This window comes from Rhipicephalus microplus, chromosome 4 (genome assembly GCF_043290135.1).
Source record: "Rhipicephalus microplus isolate Deutch F79 chromosome 4, USDA_Rmic, whole genome shotgun sequence".
NCBI lineage: Eukaryota > Metazoa > Arthropoda > Arachnida > Ixodida > Ixodidae > Rhipicephalus > Rhipicephalus microplus.
This window is the reverse complement of record NC_134703.1, coordinates 211,404,277-211,420,738: the sequence shown is the minus strand read 5'-3', so window position 1 is coordinate 211,420,738 and position 16,462 is coordinate 211,404,277. Positions and strand designations below refer to the sequence as shown.

Genomic DNA, 16,462 nt, shown 5'->3' with positions numbered 1-16,462 from the left:
TATTCGAATAAATTCGGTCTACAGACATGTATACATACGCAGTGAATAGCGGCGAACGCAGACGTCGAAAATCGGTGGCAAAATCAAGCCAAGACTGTTCATATAATGTGATTATGCAAGTTTGTATAAGATATTTCAATTTTTTTTAGTAAGCAGAGAAATGTGTGATTGCAGATTTTCTGTATGTGCCCTCTTGTTGAGTCTGACTTTTGCAAGCGGTAAGCAGAGCGTGCTCATTGTATGTCTCAGGCATCCAAGCTGGTGTCTAAGTCAGCCTTTCCCGAAGCAGCATCCAACAACGAGTGGGCCCGTTACCTCTACTACCTGGGGCGCATTCGTGCCATCCAACTGGACTACTCAGAGGCCCGGCGGCATCTGCTGCAAGCCATTCGCAAGGCACCTCAGCATGCTGCCTTGGGGTTCAAGCAGACGGTGAGTGGGCATCAACTGCCATGCATGCTTAATAAAGTATTCCAGGTAATTTTTTACCATATTGCATTAATGCCATTTTCGAATAGTATTAGGAGCCCTGCAACAGATAGGGTAGTTAAGCTTGCCAAGACATTAATCAATAAATTTAAATACCATATTCACTCACATAATTTGTGCCCATTTTAGTGGCGAAGCTCTTCAAGATCGAGGCTTGTCCATTGGAATTGATGTTGGCGCTGTGCTCTTCGAAGGCACAGCAGCTGCAGGGTACCCACTATACGTCATGACGACAACACTTATGACAAAAAAACAAGCGCGTTTTATGCCACTTATTCTCCTGCCATCACGGCACGGGACATGCAAGGTACCCACTATACGTCATGACTAGTGACCGGAACTTTAGGTACAAAAGAAGAATGTTTTGGGTGCCTGTAATAGGCCCTGAAAAAGCCGTTGAATCAGAAATAGGCGTTAAATACGATTGTTTAGGCATGTATAGGCGCAATTCATAATTGCTTCAGTAGCGTTCTCAGGACAAATATTCAGCTTCCAACAAACACAGCAGGCAAATTTTGTGCTTTAGAAAAGCTAAATTTATATTTTCCATGAAAAGGAGTAGCAAGAAGCACAATAATTTGAACAGATTTAGGCGAAAGCTTAGATAATTTGACATTGTGTGAAAGGCTATGAAAACAGTGAAAAACCAGCATCATCTCGAAGTTTTCGGCCTTGAAAATGCTTACTTTTAGTCAGTAGGTTATTGCTTCTATGTGAAAAAGAACACTCGACGTACACTGAAGTTAGTGAAGAGTACTTGTGGCCTAGCACTTTCAATGCTTTAATTGCATCCAGAAAATTTGAATCAGCACCACTTGAAACTTTAGACACTTGCTTTAGCACATAAAATCTGAGATTCTTTCCAAGGTAGATTCAAGCTTTGAGGCAACCCTGTCAGCGACGGGTCTATTGGAGACGAGGCGAACCTTTTCTGCACATCCGAAAAAAAAAAAAGGGTATCCTTAAGCCTTCTTTGTAAGTGTCGGACTCGATAGTGATCTTCTTCATGACGCATACTTACACCACTTAGTGCACACCTTTATTGCAAGATGTTGTTCAACGAGTTTAAAATGTAGAATAATATACAGTATAATCGATAAAGTTGAAAGTGGCTTGTGTCAGTGAAGCTTTCACATATGGCTGCATTCTCTGTAATAGGTGCATGCGAGTTCTGTGCATGAGAGTTACCGCTAGCATGAGTGCTAGCGCTATAGGTGGCCTCGCTTTTCCTCCTTAGGATACAAGCCCCGCTCACGCAAAAGCCCGTTTAAGGGGGGGGCATGGTGTGTGAAGATATTTTCTGTATTTGTGGACCAAACATGATGAAAAGATACATGCTTATGTAGTTTCTCCTGTTGATTTCAAATATGTAAAAATTTCCATTGTATATCAATTAATTTAGAAGATACACAATGTTGTGACTCTATTGTTTACAGAGACAATGGAAAAGAATGTGCTTATCAAAAAGTAAATAATATTGCATAGCTAGACAGTACAATTAGCAATAAGTGCAATGCTGCAAGCATATTTCAAATTAAAGAAAAACTAGTGATTCTGCAGATGATGAAATTTGAGGAGTCATGTCATGGCTATTACATACTAAGAAATTTAATACCTTTTAAATTTAGACAGACAGCAAATGTAAATTCTGCTCTCAGCACCTTGTAATACACAGATTGGGTTTTACGTTAATGAAAAAGTTATTGCTCTATTAATGAAAAAGTTATTGCTCTAGCTGTTCTAGATTGCAAGATATCAACCCGACAATCAGTAAAGTCACCAAAAAGCATGTTTTCAGAAAACTGAAAAAAAGAAATAAAGCTCATTCATTTACATAACTGCACTTGAAAATGCTCAGTATGCACCGGGCACGTAGTTCTTTTGACTATGAGTCCCTGTGTGGTGCTTTTTCAGGGACTTGTGCATGTTCTCTGTTACTTGTCGCTTCTTGACTGATGCTGCCGTGCGCTGTTGATCCTTTTCAGCCATGCGGCTGCGGCTTTGCCAGCTAGAGTTTAGGCTCAGCTCTTTCATAATGTCTTCTGATGTCTTTTTACCTGCATTGAACTTGAGCACTGCTTCTGCCACAGCTGCCTCTACTGTGAATAGCGAAGCTTGTTGCTCCTTTGGTGCCAGCGCCCAGATCATTGAATGCAGGCATTCGTTGTTATTTTGGGTTTTCGCTCACTGGCATCATTGCAGCAGCTTTCTGTCTGACAAGCGCTCATAAATGGGAAGTAAGCTTTGGCAGACATGTGGAGGCAGCTTTCAACAATGTTTGGCAATGAGCTTCCCCTTGGCCTTTACCGCATTTTGTTTGCACCAGGAATTTGGGCCAAGCAGGCACACAGTGTGGTTGCCACATCATTGGACATGATGTGATAAGTGGCCATCACTGTGTGTGCATAGCATCAACATCACCACTGTGTGTCTTCAGAGCCCACCCATAATAATTGGTGAGCTTGGAGATCAGGTCTCCTGTCAAGCGGCCCCCTAGACTCTCAAGGCCAGAGCTTTTGTGGTTTGCAATCAAGTTGGGCAAAGCAGTGCCCATACACTTTTGGACATAACTAATGCAGTCCTCTTTTTCCACTGGGATATACCCATAAAGCTTATCTTATTGTAGCGCAAGGTAACTGCGGCTGTCCCCGTCGCAAAGCACCGTGGTGTAGCGCAGGTTGTGCCGCTCAAGTGACATCCTGAAGAGGATGAGGGCAGCCTCAACCTCCATTTTCCCAGCCTTTGTGTCACTTTTTCTGACACTGGTGACGTTCCTTCCACATTGCATAAGAAGGGTAACCTTCCTTTGGGCCCGACTCGCATTCAGCACAAAAGTTGCTCAAAACGACGAAGTCAAGCACCAGCCCGCTGAACAATTCTATGATGGTGCCGAGACCGATATGCGACAAATGACCGTGAGTCATCCATGACCCATCAAACGACTCCGCGATGTTTCCCATGTGGCCTATATTAAGTTCAGTGTAAAGTTCGCGAACCGACCACGTGCAGTAGCTCATAAAATTACGTGCAGCACGATCGGCCGTGGGTGCCAACTTCGTCTTCACGTAGTGTTGCCACGTTTTTGTGTGAAGACCCCGACGGCTGATGCCCATCAACGAGAACACATCATTCAGCGTGGTCTGTCGGTTCCCCGTTGCCTGCATGGCATGCGCGGCCAAAACATTCGCAGCAAAAGGTTTCATGCGTTCATCGCTTCGTACGCGCGGCGGGCTTGCAAGGACGCAGTCTCCCCACAGGTCGAACGCACAAAACGCAGCTTCACCGCGAGTCCGAATTCCCGGTCGTCGCGGACAATCTGCAGTTCTCCGTTGCATGCCTTGCACTTTGCAAATGCAACAAAGTGCTGTTCACTGTGTCCAAATCTATAATTGTAAACCTGGTTCCATCAGGCAGCCGAGCTGCTTTGTTGGAATCGTCAACCACAAATGCGCGTTTCCTCTCCGTCGCTGCTGCGGACGACAACTCCGATAACTTATTTTCGGCTTTAGCTCGCTCCTCTTCCAAGTCAGATTGCTGCCGATAGATAGTATCTAGACGCACGCGACTGCTGCTTGAAGGCTCCGCGGCTGACGGACTTTGCACAGGCTCCGCGACAACTGATGCGGTAGCTAGGCCTTCCGTGATAGCGTCGACGTCTTCGCCATAGGATGCGGAGAGTGTAGCGTCTCGGGGGGGGGTTTGGCTATATGACGGAGCACTTCTTGAAATTCGGTACTCGCGTCCTTTGCACCTTTTTCGCACCAAACTTGTGCCGCATGCGGAGTTTGTGCTCTGGATTTGACATCGTGAAACTTCTCCGCTGACACTGTGGCAAAATGGCGCGCATGGACGCGCACCTTAATACCCATTGCAGACGAAGCTAAAGGCCTCCACCAATATGGATGCAAGCTCAAGTCACGTGCACGAAGTAGCAAATAGGAAGGCGCTCTGCTACTTCTTTTTGCCTCTCATTTTACAAGCTGCCAATGGTTGAATTCTACCTATTCTGGCGAGAATTGGAAGGCGAAAGACGGCTCTCTCAAATGAGACGCATGAAAGGGCACGCATGAAAGGGCAGGGCCGCGTCACGGAAAATGTGCGATTTCAACGTGGAGGTGGAAATGTTGTAGACCCGTGTGCTCAGATTTGGGCGCACGTTAAAGAACCCCAGGTGGTCAAAATTTTTGGAGCCCTCCTCTACGGCCTCTCTCATAATCATATAGTGGTTTTGAGATGTTTAACCTCACAAATCAATCAAATCAATCCCTTCCCATGCTTATATATGAAATAGGCTCGAAGCAGACTACAGGAAAACATAGGCATTTTGCCTAAAGTTCCAGTCTTTAGTCATGACGATGGCACTTATGATGATAAAGAACAAGGGCATTGCAGACCACACATTCTCTTTCTGCCATCAAAGCACATGCAAGGTACCCACTATACGTCTTGATTATGACGCTCCTGATGATGAACAAGCGCATTCCAGACCACACATTCTCTTTCTGCAACAGAGCACAGTACATGCAAGGTACCCACTATATCCCAAGTTATAGGAATTTTAGGTGGACCGACGACACCTCCAAAATCGAAGAAATTTTGTCCCTGTTTTGCGAAGAGGGCCCGAGATGGCGCCATAATGACCATACGTCCGTTCGTGACTGTGAAAGCACCTCGGAAAAAAAAAAAAAGACAAAAAACTTCTGCCTTCTTTTGATAACGAGTGCAAAAGTAATTAAATTATTAAAAGCAGCAAACAATAACTACATTTTGACGATACAGCATAGATAGCCATGTAAAATGTTTAATTCACCCCCTCGAAGGTTCGCGATAAGAGCATGTGTGTTCGCATCCACAAACATCAGATCGTTTATTTAAACATGTGATGGTAAAGTCTCATCTAATTTTGACTCAAGATAGTTCTTGGTTGAAGTAATGCTTACATAGTAGTTAGGCAAAAATAACTTGTTAGTCGTAGTCTTACAGTAGAAAAACTTAATTCTGATTTTTGTCGCAGCGGATCCATTTTAATGAAGACCACCTAGAGTCCTGTGCGATGAGAAGTGTGTGAACTTAGGCTTGTTGGTACATAATTAGAGTAAAAAAATGGCATAAAAAAACTAAAAACAGGACAGATCAAACACCATTCTGTGATGCCAATGCACGTTAAAGAACACCACATTGTCGAAAATTCCGGAGCCTTTCACTTCGAGGTGCCTCATATTGTCACATCCTACAAAAGGTCTTCAATTTGGAAGAACTGAGCCGGCGGGGAGACGCACCGAATACTGGCAAGATGGCTGCTTATATAATCAACATTTAGCGCTGCCCCAGAACATCGTCTTTCATTTTAGCGGGCAGCCATGGCTTGCGCTCGCCGTAACTAGCGGCCAAGTGGCATTATTCCCCCTCCCTGAAAAAAATGGGCATCATTCTGATGCTCGGAAAGTACAAAGGCAAAGTCGGGGCGAACCAACAGAAAATAGACGCATACACAAAAACAGCAATAAGGTTCATGCGCAGTTGCACTACCGCGGGAAGTACGGCTTCAGTCTCACTACGTGCACAATCTCTGAGGAGTGCCTTCGCCGCCGTGGTGAGATGGCGCCGTCAGGGACTACCTCGTAGTTCACATCGCTCACGTGTCGCAACACTTTGTACCCTCCGAAGTAGCGACTGAGCAGTTTTTCCGACAATCCCTGGCGTCGTCCAAGTCCACACCCAAACTTGATCGCCTCGATGGTATTCAACTTGTCGATGGCGAGCGTTGTAGCGGCATGCGTCTGTACTCTGCTGGTGCGTAATGTGTAGGCGTGCTAACTGGAGTGCTTCTTCGGCGTACTGGGTAAGCTGCACAGCATCAGGAGTGATCAAAGCGCCACAATTGTGTGGAAGCATCGCATCCAACATGGACTGCACCTCAGGTTCATAGACAAGACGGAAAGACGTGAATCTTGTAGTTTCCCGGACGGCAGTATTGTACGCGAATGTGACGTACTGTAGCACCTGGTCCCAAGTCTTATGCGAGCGCAAGCCATTGCTGCCGGCTAGAATGGAAAACGATGTTCTAGGGCAGCGAGTGCTCTGGCTAGTTGTTGTTCTGTGGATGATATGCCGTGGTCTTGTGATGGCTTGTGTAGCTGAGCTTGAATACGTCATGAATGAGCTGGGCAGTGAATGCTGTTCCTTTGTCTGTGATTACGCACGACAGGGCGCCATGTCGAAGAATGATCCCGTCCATAAAGAATTGGGCGACGTCAGAAGCTGTAGCGCGTTGTAGTGTCTTTGTTTCGTCGTACTTCGTCAAATAGTCGGTGGCTACTACGATCCGCTTGTTGCTGGCAGATGATAGTGGAAAGAGCCCTAGTGAATCCATTCCTATTTTATCGAATGGCACCCTAGGCGGTTCTATTGGTTGAAGAAGCCCTGCGGGCTTCAGTGGTGGGCATATGCGGCGTTGACATTCCTGGCAGCTTTTCACGTATCACTTAACAGATGCAGAAAGCTTAGGCCAGTAGTATGCTTGTCAAACTCGAGCGAGAGTTCGAGAGGAACTTGAGGGGGGACATGGGACCCGATAGTGAAATATAATAGTATTAGGCCTAGAGACATGATTTTTTCAGGGAATATTCAGCTTTGTACAATGATTGAAAATATTGTAACGTGGACTGAAAGAGCGAGAAAGAACAAGAGGTAGGATGCTCTGGAGCAATGTTGATTCGGCGGTGACGGTTGAGCCCTGGCATACTCAGTGTAAATAAACCCACCACATTTGTAACAGCTTTGTTAGTAGACTTGGGGAAAGGGCCCAGAAAATCTATCTCGTGCGTCGGGTAGTTCGAGAAGAGCTCGTACGATTTCAAGCAGGTGACGTTCATCACCAATGCTCGTTCGCCGCGTACTCCAAACCACCTCCCTACTGGTTGCGAGAGTGCCACGTCGAAAACCCACCGCGCATAGGAACTGCAGATGTCACCCCGTGGCTTCCGTTTTTCCCGACGGGTCATGGCCACCACCGGATGTCATCATCTTGACGTGCCGCTGTGGACCTCCGATCGTCGTCAACCAGGTCTCTATCAGAAAATTACTATGCGTCATTCCGAAATGTTCCTGCGGAGCACGACTTGTCTCCGCGTACTTCTGCCACCTCTGCTCATGCTAATGTAATCCGACAAGTCCCCGTTTGCTACACATGCGGTCTCCCAGGGCATATTTCCTGCTTGTGTTCCAACCGGCCGCCTTCACCGCCACGTTTTTCGTTGTATCCGGCTCGTATGGACGAAACGCCTGTACTGCCACGTTCTTCGACGTACCCACCTCATACGCCTGAAACCTGGACTCTCACCCGGCTAATCATCGTCTGCTACAGCAATGGCTTAACGAATTTCGCAGCAAGCCTTCCGCCTCCGACACGTTCCCGCCGATTGCCGTCTCAACGTCGTCGGTCACCTTTCCTGCATCAGCTGGGAAACTAGCCGGTGCGACCAATGGAGGTGCGGTTGCGGGACAGTCAGTTTCGCCAATTCCTCCTTCTGCTGTGAGGTTGACGAACAAAGTGCGTGTGTGTATAGACGGTGTAGATATTCTTGCTCTTGTAGACACTGGTGCTACTATTTCGGTTATGAGTCTTCGTTTCAAGCATCGTTTCTTGGGTCACAAAGTTATGTTCGTGTGGAATCCTAAAGAAACTTTTCGTGGAGTTGGAGGCGAAGCGTTGTGCCTTGTTGGTGTTTGCTCAGTTGTACTCACGATTGGTGGAAAAAATTTCCGAGTTGAATTCATTGTACTGGCTCACGCAACTCATGACGTCATTTTAGGGATAGACCTTCTTCATAAATGCGGCACTACGCTTGACTGTGGAACTGGAGAGATTCTTCTACAAAGTACGTTGCCCGCTGCAATAGTTGACGATTTTCCGACTCTGCCCATTGATGCGCTTTCATCTGAAGATGTGATGATCCCTGGTCAGACAGATGTGTTTGTACCCGTATGCTCTTCTCACGTTCGCTCAGGACCCTGCACTGGACTTGTCGAGCCTGATCATGCAAACGCCATCAAGAAGAATGTGCTGGTCCCACGGTTTATCCTTACAGCCATCGACGGACATGCTTGTTTGTGGGCGCTCAGCGCAGCCTTGGAGCCTGTTATACTAGACGGATTCAATCTGGGAACGTTCGAGGAGCAGGCCACAATTGACCTCAGAGTGGTCTCAGAGTCTCCAGCCATCAGTCAGACTGTGCTCAACTACTCAGCCGAGATGAAACATATGATCAATATGTCGTTGCCTTCTTCCGAGCAGGATGTCCTCGAGGCGGTGCTTACATGCTATGTGGGATTCTTTGATTTCGCTCAAGACAAGCGTTGCTCCTTGTTGCCTGAATCCCGTACGCACCATGGCATCAACACAGGAGATGCTACACCGAACACCAGAAACCCTATCGCGTATCCCCGTCAGAGAGGCAAGTGATCGCCGATCAGGTCAACGACATACTGCAGAAAGGCGTTATTCAAGAGTCAAGCAGTCTCTGGGCAGCTCTTGTTATATTGGTAAAAAAGAAAGACCACTCTTGGCGATTTTGTGTAGTGCTGTAGTGCACAAAAATTGGTTGAATTGATTTTAAAAATGAACCCTGGTCCGCGGATCTTGTTCATTCAACTGAAAAATTCACTATTCTTAAATTCGGTTAACTGAGAGATTTTTACATAGTATGCATAGGAAAATCACCAAGGATTTTCTAAATGTTCGTTATTCTGACATATTTGTTAGATCGACGTTCGTACAATGAAGAGTTTACTGGATATGTTATTAAGATGACACTCTTGACCATGAACAAGCACGTTCCAGACCACTCGTTCTCTTTCTGCCGTCACAGCACAAGCAAAGTGCCCACCATATGTCATTATGATGATGCTCATAACAGTGAAGAACAAGCATGTTCAAGACCGCATATTTTCTTTCTGCCATCATAGCACAGCACTTGCAAGGTACCCACTATACACCATGATGATGACGCTAGCACAAGCAAGGTGCCCACCATACATCATTATGATGATGCTCATAACAGTGAAGAACAAGCATGTTCAAGACCGCACATTCTCTTTCTGCCATCATAGCACAGCACTTACAAGGTACCCACTATACACCATGATGATGACGCTCACAACGACGAAGAACAAGCGCGTTCCAGGTGTGTCTTCCAATACTCACCGTAGACGGCTAAATAGACAGCTAAATGGATGGCAGTCATCTTAAGTCCCATTCCAATTCTCACGTAGCCGGCAAATAGACAGCTCCGAGAAGAGTGCATCGTAGACAAACACGACACAGGCTACTTTGCTGTCTAAACAAGTTGGTGGCTCAGCGAATCGCTCAGATAGATCAAATCTCGCGGCAATGATCGTCTGCACACAAGCAGACGTTTTCCCAGATGCTCAATGTGAGTAACGTTTATTCGTTTTTGCTTTCAACACCAAACAGGCCAAAAAATACAACTGTTACGTTTGTTTATTTTTTTAGCTTTTTCTTCTCCATGCGAGAAAGCCGCGTAAAAGCCGTCCAAACTTGTTCCGATTTTCGGACAGCATTGGGCTCGGTTGTCTTCTAAGCAATCTGCATAGACTGTCTACGTGCTGTCTAAGAATTGGAACACAGCCCTGGCCATACATTCTGTTTTTTTTAGCACAGCACATGCAAGGTACCCATTATATGTCACTATGATGATGCTCATAACAATGAAGAACAAGCATGTTCCAGACCACACATTCTTTTTCTGCCAGCAAAGCACGCGCAAGGTACTCACTATACGTCATGATGATTACGCTCATGAGGATGAAGAACTAGTGCATTCCAGACCTCATATTCTATTTCTGCCAGCACAGCACATGCAAGTTACCCACTATACCTCATGATGATGACGCTCATCACGATGAACAAGCAAATTCCAAACCACACATTTTCTTTCTGCCATCAAAGCATAGCACATGCAAGGTACCCACTATACGTCATGATGATGACACTCATGACGATGAAGAAGCACATTCCAGACCACACATTCTCTTTCTGCCATCACAGCAAAGCAAATGCAAGGTGCCCACCATACATCATGATGATTACGCTCATGACGAGGAAGAACAAGCACGTTCCAGACAACACATTCCCTTTCTGCCATCACAGCACAGCACATGCAAGGTATCCACTATGCGTCATGATGATGATGATGCTCATGACGATGAACAAGCGCATTCCAGACCACACGTTCTCTTTCTGCCATCACAGCACAGCACATGCAAGGTACTCACTATATGTATAGCTCCTGTTATATTGGTAAAAAAGAAAGACAACTCTTAGCAATTTTGTGTAGACTACCGCCGTGTCAACTGTCACACAGAAAGACGTGTATCCGCTACCACGCATCGATGATGCTGTTGATTGTCTGCACTCGGCCGCATACTTTTCGTCCGTTGACCTAAGGTCTGGATACTGGCAAATACCAATGCATCCGTCTGACAAAGAGAAGACTGCTTTTGTCACGCCTGACGGGGTATTAGAATTTAACGTTATGCCGTCTGGCTTATGTAATGCCCCAGTTACCTTCGAGCGATTCATGAACTCCATCCTTCACGGTCTCAGATGGGAGATTTGTATTATTCTTGGCAAGACATTTCACGAGCACAACCATTGGCTTAGCGTTGTTCGAGATTGCGTCAAACAAGCTTGTCTCGTTTTAAACACAAGGAAGTGTCATTTTGGTGAGCGTCAAGTCCTTGTGCTCGGATATCTAGTCGACAGGGACGGTATACGGCCAGACACGCTAAAGACCAATGCTGTCCGAGACTTCAAGCAACCAACGTCTGTGAAGGATCTCTGCAGCTTTGTGGGCCTGTGTTCTCATTTTGGCCGGTTCATCAAAGACTTCGTCCAGCTTGCTCATTTTCTGACAAAGTTGCTCCGCAAAAACGCCCCATTCCGATGATCGTTGAATGTTAGGCTGCTTTCGAGCAGCTGAAATATTTGCTTACTTCCGGGCCCCTCTTACGCCATTTCGACCCGGAGGCGCTCACGGAACTGCATACAGATGCTAGTGGTATCGGTGTTGGTGCCTTGCTAGTTCAGTACCACGACAGCCGCCAGCACGTCGTGGCGTATGCAAGTTGTACTTTGACTAAGGCAGAGAGGAATTATACTGTCACCGAACTGGTATGTCTTGCGGTTGTTTTCGCCGTCCAAAAGTTTAGACCTTATTTGTACGGCCGGCAATTGAAGATTGTCACAGATCATCATTCTCATTGTTGGCTCGTCGGACTACGCGACCCAACTGGCTGGTTGGCTCGTTGGGCCTTACTGCTTCAAGAATATAACTTTTCTGTGACCTACAAGAGCGGTCGATGTCACGCTGATGCCGACTGCTTATCTCGTCCTCCATCTCTGACTGTAGATGCTTATGATGATGATTTCGATATTTACCTGGGTGCAGTCTCATCCAACTTTACAAATTTGGAAGTCTTCTGTCACGAGCAACAGCGTGACCCTTCGCTGAAACCAATGATTGATGTGGCTCATAGCTCTAAACGCGCCACGCCATTCGTGATTCATGACGTCCTACTATATCACAAGAATTACTCCAGCCATGGTTCCACACTACTCCTCATCATACCAGAATGCCCGCGCCTTGCGGTATTCCAAGCCATGCACGATGACATCACGTCTGGGCTCCTTGGATTTGCCCGAACACTTCACCGTATCCGACGTTTTACTGGCTTTGACTCTGGAAGACCACCAAGCTCTATGTCGCAAGTTGTGATGTCTGCCAATGACACAAACAACCTACCACGCCATCGGCCGGCCCGCTGCAGCCGGTTAAGCCACCGACATCACCATTCGAAGAAGTCGGCATAAATTTACTGGGCCCTTTCCCCACGTCTACCACCGGCCGCCACTGGATTATTGTTTGCGTAGATTACCTGACGCGGTATACTGAATTGATGGCGGTTGCTTCAGCCACATCATCTGATGTGTCATGGTTTCTTCTGCACTCGATCATACTTCGTCACGGGGCCCCTCGTGTGGTGATAAGTGATCGCGGCCGGCAGTTTACCGCTGACGTTGTCGAATAGGTGCTACGGCTTTGTGGGTGGCAGTATCGGCATTCCACCCCCTACCACCCTCAGACCAACGGCCTCACTGAGCGCACCAATCGTATCATCATTAACATGCTTTCAATGTACGTCGCAGCGGATCACAAGAACTGATGTGCCGTATTACCTTTTGTTACATACGCCTTTAATACCACCAAACACGAGGTTACAGGTTATATATATGCCTTTCTATCTTCTCTATGCTTGTCATCTCCAAAGTTTCCTTGACATCATACCTCCTTTTTCGACGACAGTGTCGCGCAGACTTTGTGTCGCGCCGAAGAAGCTCGTCGAAGTTGCTCGGCTCGGAACTCTTTCCACCCAAGCTCGCGCTAAATACCGTTACGACGCAAAACACCCGCCTGTGACTTTCACTACAGGTGATTTCGTCTGGCTGTGGACGCCCGTTCGAAAAAAGGGACTTTGCCAGAAGTTTTTTTCCAAGTACTCAGGACCATTCGTCATTACTCAGTGCCTAAGTGACATCATTTACGTTGTTGTGAAAGTGACAGCTCAGAACTGGCATTCGCGTGAGATGCAAATTGTGCACATTGCCCGATTGAAGCCCTACAACAACCGATTGCTTCTATACTCGCTCGGTGAGCTTCGTCTTTCCCGGAGGAAAATGTAACACAGACTGAAAGAGTGAAAAGAAAAGGTAGGACGCTCTCGAGCAATGTTAATTCGGCAGTGACGGTTGAGCGCTGGCATTTTCAGTGTAAATAAACCCATCACACCCGTAACAATATGCAATTACATTTTCTTTACATCAGTCAAAAACAAAGTTACAACTATTCTTATTTTATGAATTTGGGATGCGAGTTGCATAAAAAGTAATGCATCAAAAGAGCTATAATTGAGCCTGTATATTGCTGAATATTCAATTACAGTAGAACCTCGCAATAACAAAATCGCCGGGGAAACCAAAAAATTTCGTTTTCACGAGAATTTCAATGCTGTCAGTGTGAGACATAAAAACATTGATACGACCAGCAGAACGAAAATTTATTGCTAGAAGTCGGTCAACTTACTTTGCCGACCCTTGCCAGACCCTTGCCATACAACAATTTCAATGCTCTCCCTTTGCACTGGAAAAAGTGGTCCATTGCTACGTCGTCCTCATGTGAGCCGAAAAAGGAGCGAAGGGTGTCCAGCGCATCGAAAACAACCCGCAGGTTGGGTTTCTCCACATGCGTCGCTTCTTGGGCCTCGATGTCGTCAGCTTCACGCTTGCTTTCGATAATGGCCTCGTCGATCACTTCCTCGTACGCGACTATGTCGTCATCGGCGTGAATGAACATATCAACGGTGAGTTCATCTGAAATGTCGTTGTCGATGGCTCTAAGTTCCCCCCAGGCATTGGTCAGGGATAGAGGCACTGCACTGCCACCACTCTCGTCGTCAAGTGCGCCTTCGTCTAAATCTTTGTCTGGTGAGGGCAAAGGGCAATTCGTGCGTGATGCTTGCACAGTGGTGGTGAAACCCGTGTGATCATTTGCCATCGCCTGATCATTTGCCATCGCAGCATGATCATTTGCCATCGCCTGCTGCAGTGTGGCCAGGCATGTTGCCGGACACAGACCCCATCGCCGATTTAAGTAAACAAAAATGGCGGTACCCAGGCTAGCGCAGCAAAAGCAGACGTTTACAAATTTTCAGTGCGCATAAAATGCATACGAGCATGTTTTCGACAGTTAACCTTTGCCGGGAGGGTAAAATATGGCCCGCACCGTGGTTGAAAATTCGTTAATGCGAGATCGCTGTCCAAAAATACTTCATTGCCGCGAGATACGTGATACATGGGCTTCTATGAACGTTCGCCGGGGATCCGGAAATATTTCGATGCTGCGGGGATTTCGTACTCGGGGGGGGGGGGGGGGGGGGGGGGGTTGCTGGTTTTGACTGTAATGCAAATATGCAATTTCATGCTAGTATCTAAATTTTGCCCAAAATTATTATGTTTTTATGTCGCAGTCTCTTAGCTCTGAATTTTCGCTGGTAATTTTTGGAAAATTTCATAATTTTACAATTTTCCTTAAACATTTTATCAACATTTCCTTGCACACTTCAATACCCTAGCATTCAAAAAAAAAAAGGATTAAAAAATTGAATCAGTATTAGCGACACAGTGCTCATCCCGAAATTCAAAACATGCAAAAATCTGTATTTGAGAAAATTGCAAAAAACTGAAAAAGTTGTGAAAATGAAAATTTTATGCATGAAAGCTACAGCACTTACAGCACTTGTATTCACAATTACTCAGAAAGCCCCTGCGGAGTAGTCTGAAGGAGGCTTTCGCTTGTGCTTCTTCTTTGCGGCTGCCTGGAATGCCGCTGAAGATGCATGTTTCCTCTTCAAGCCAACGGCACGGCGAAAGTCTTCCTCAACCGCCTGCTGGTTACCTGTGCATGTTTGATCTAGCTTCAGTTCACGCAAAATAAGCGAACTAGATTCCTTGTTCCCCAAGTTAAAACGCATAACAGTATTTGCCATGGCAGTCTCAACGACAAACAATGACGCATTCTTGTTTTTCGGTGAGAGGCTTCAAATTAATGAATGCAAGGCCTCATTCGCATTCTGCGTTTTACCTCTGGTGCATCTCTTCAGGAGCTTCTTGTCGGACAAGCGTTCATAAACAGGACGCAGTGCATTGCTCACAGCCTCTGGCAAATTGTACTTGCTTTTTGGAATGGGCTCAATTCTTGCCATGGCTGCGTTATGCTTGCACCAAGACTCAGGGCCGTGTGGACAGAAGCTGTGGTTTGATTTCTCGTCAGTGGATGTCACATGATGATACGTAGCCCACACAACCTTGTGCATCTCATCCACATTCCCAGAATGGGATTTCAAAGCCCAGCCATAATAACTCGTCAATTTTGTGGTGAGGTCACCCGTCAGGCGGCCTTTGCCACTGATGCGCTCGCTGCTGTCCCCTTTGTGCTTCTGCACATGGTTCGAGCAGTCTTCTTTTTCAACATTTATGAAGCCGTACACCTTGGCCTCTTTGACAGCACTGTACAACCAGCTGTCACCATCACAAAGCATGGTGACGGCGTGGTGTACCTGAGGCCATGAAGCGAAAGGGAGCGCTAAAATAAAATCATTGCTGCCTCTACTTCCATTTGGCCAGTCTTGAATAAGGTATTTTTCTGGCATGAATGTTCGGCTTTCCATTCAGAGTATTCTGGGCTCTCAGGTTTTGGACCACATTCACAGCCGAGGTAAAAATTAGAAAGCACAACATAGTCTAGCACATAACCTGAAAAAACTTCTATCACAGTGGCTATTCTAATGTGAGAGGTGTGCCTTCTTGTGTGCCAGCTTCCATCAAAAGAGACGGCAATATTTTCTGGGTTGCTGAAATCGAGGTCCTTGTAGAGGCACTTTACCACTGTGGCACTCTTAGTGAAATGTTCGGCACTAGCTCTCGTTGCTGCTGGCTGAAGCTGCATTTTCAAGTACTCTTGGTACGTTTTCGTGGGAAGGCCCCCGATGTGAAACACCGATAGTGGCATAGATGTCATTCAGAGCTGTCTTACCATTCCTAGTGCTCTTAACCGCACGCACCATGCGAACGTTGATTTCGAACGGGTTGCACCTACTGCTGCCACCAACCCGTCGCGAGCTCCATTTCAAACCAACTTCTCCGCAGTTGCTGCAGTGAAGCTTCACGGTGTGCGTAAGTTCGGCGTACTCACGCGCGTTGCCTTCAATGGTCAACTGACCATGGCACACTCGGCAAGCAGAATGTTCGTTTAGTAAACTGTTCACTATGTCGAGGTCAACCATGGTATATGTCAGGGCCGATGAATTTTTGGTGCGTGCTGCGTTGACTTGCGAG

The 16,462-nt window shown here is 46.5% G+C and overlaps 1 protein-coding gene across 3 annotated transcripts in view; it reads left to right on the top strand.

The window, feature by feature from the left end:
- Rpn3 (regulatory particle non-ATPase 3) overlaps positions 1-16,462 on the top strand; it is a 202,681-nt gene that overhangs the window by 95,271 nt on the left and 90,948 nt on the right. For all 3 annotated transcript variants that reach the window (XM_075893970.1, XM_075893972.1, XM_075893971.1), the window contains exon 7: positions 250-432. In XM_075893970.1, the coding sequence (XP_075750085.1) occupies positions 250-432 (183 nt within the window). The remainder of the gene's footprint in view (positions 1-249; positions 433-16,462) is intronic.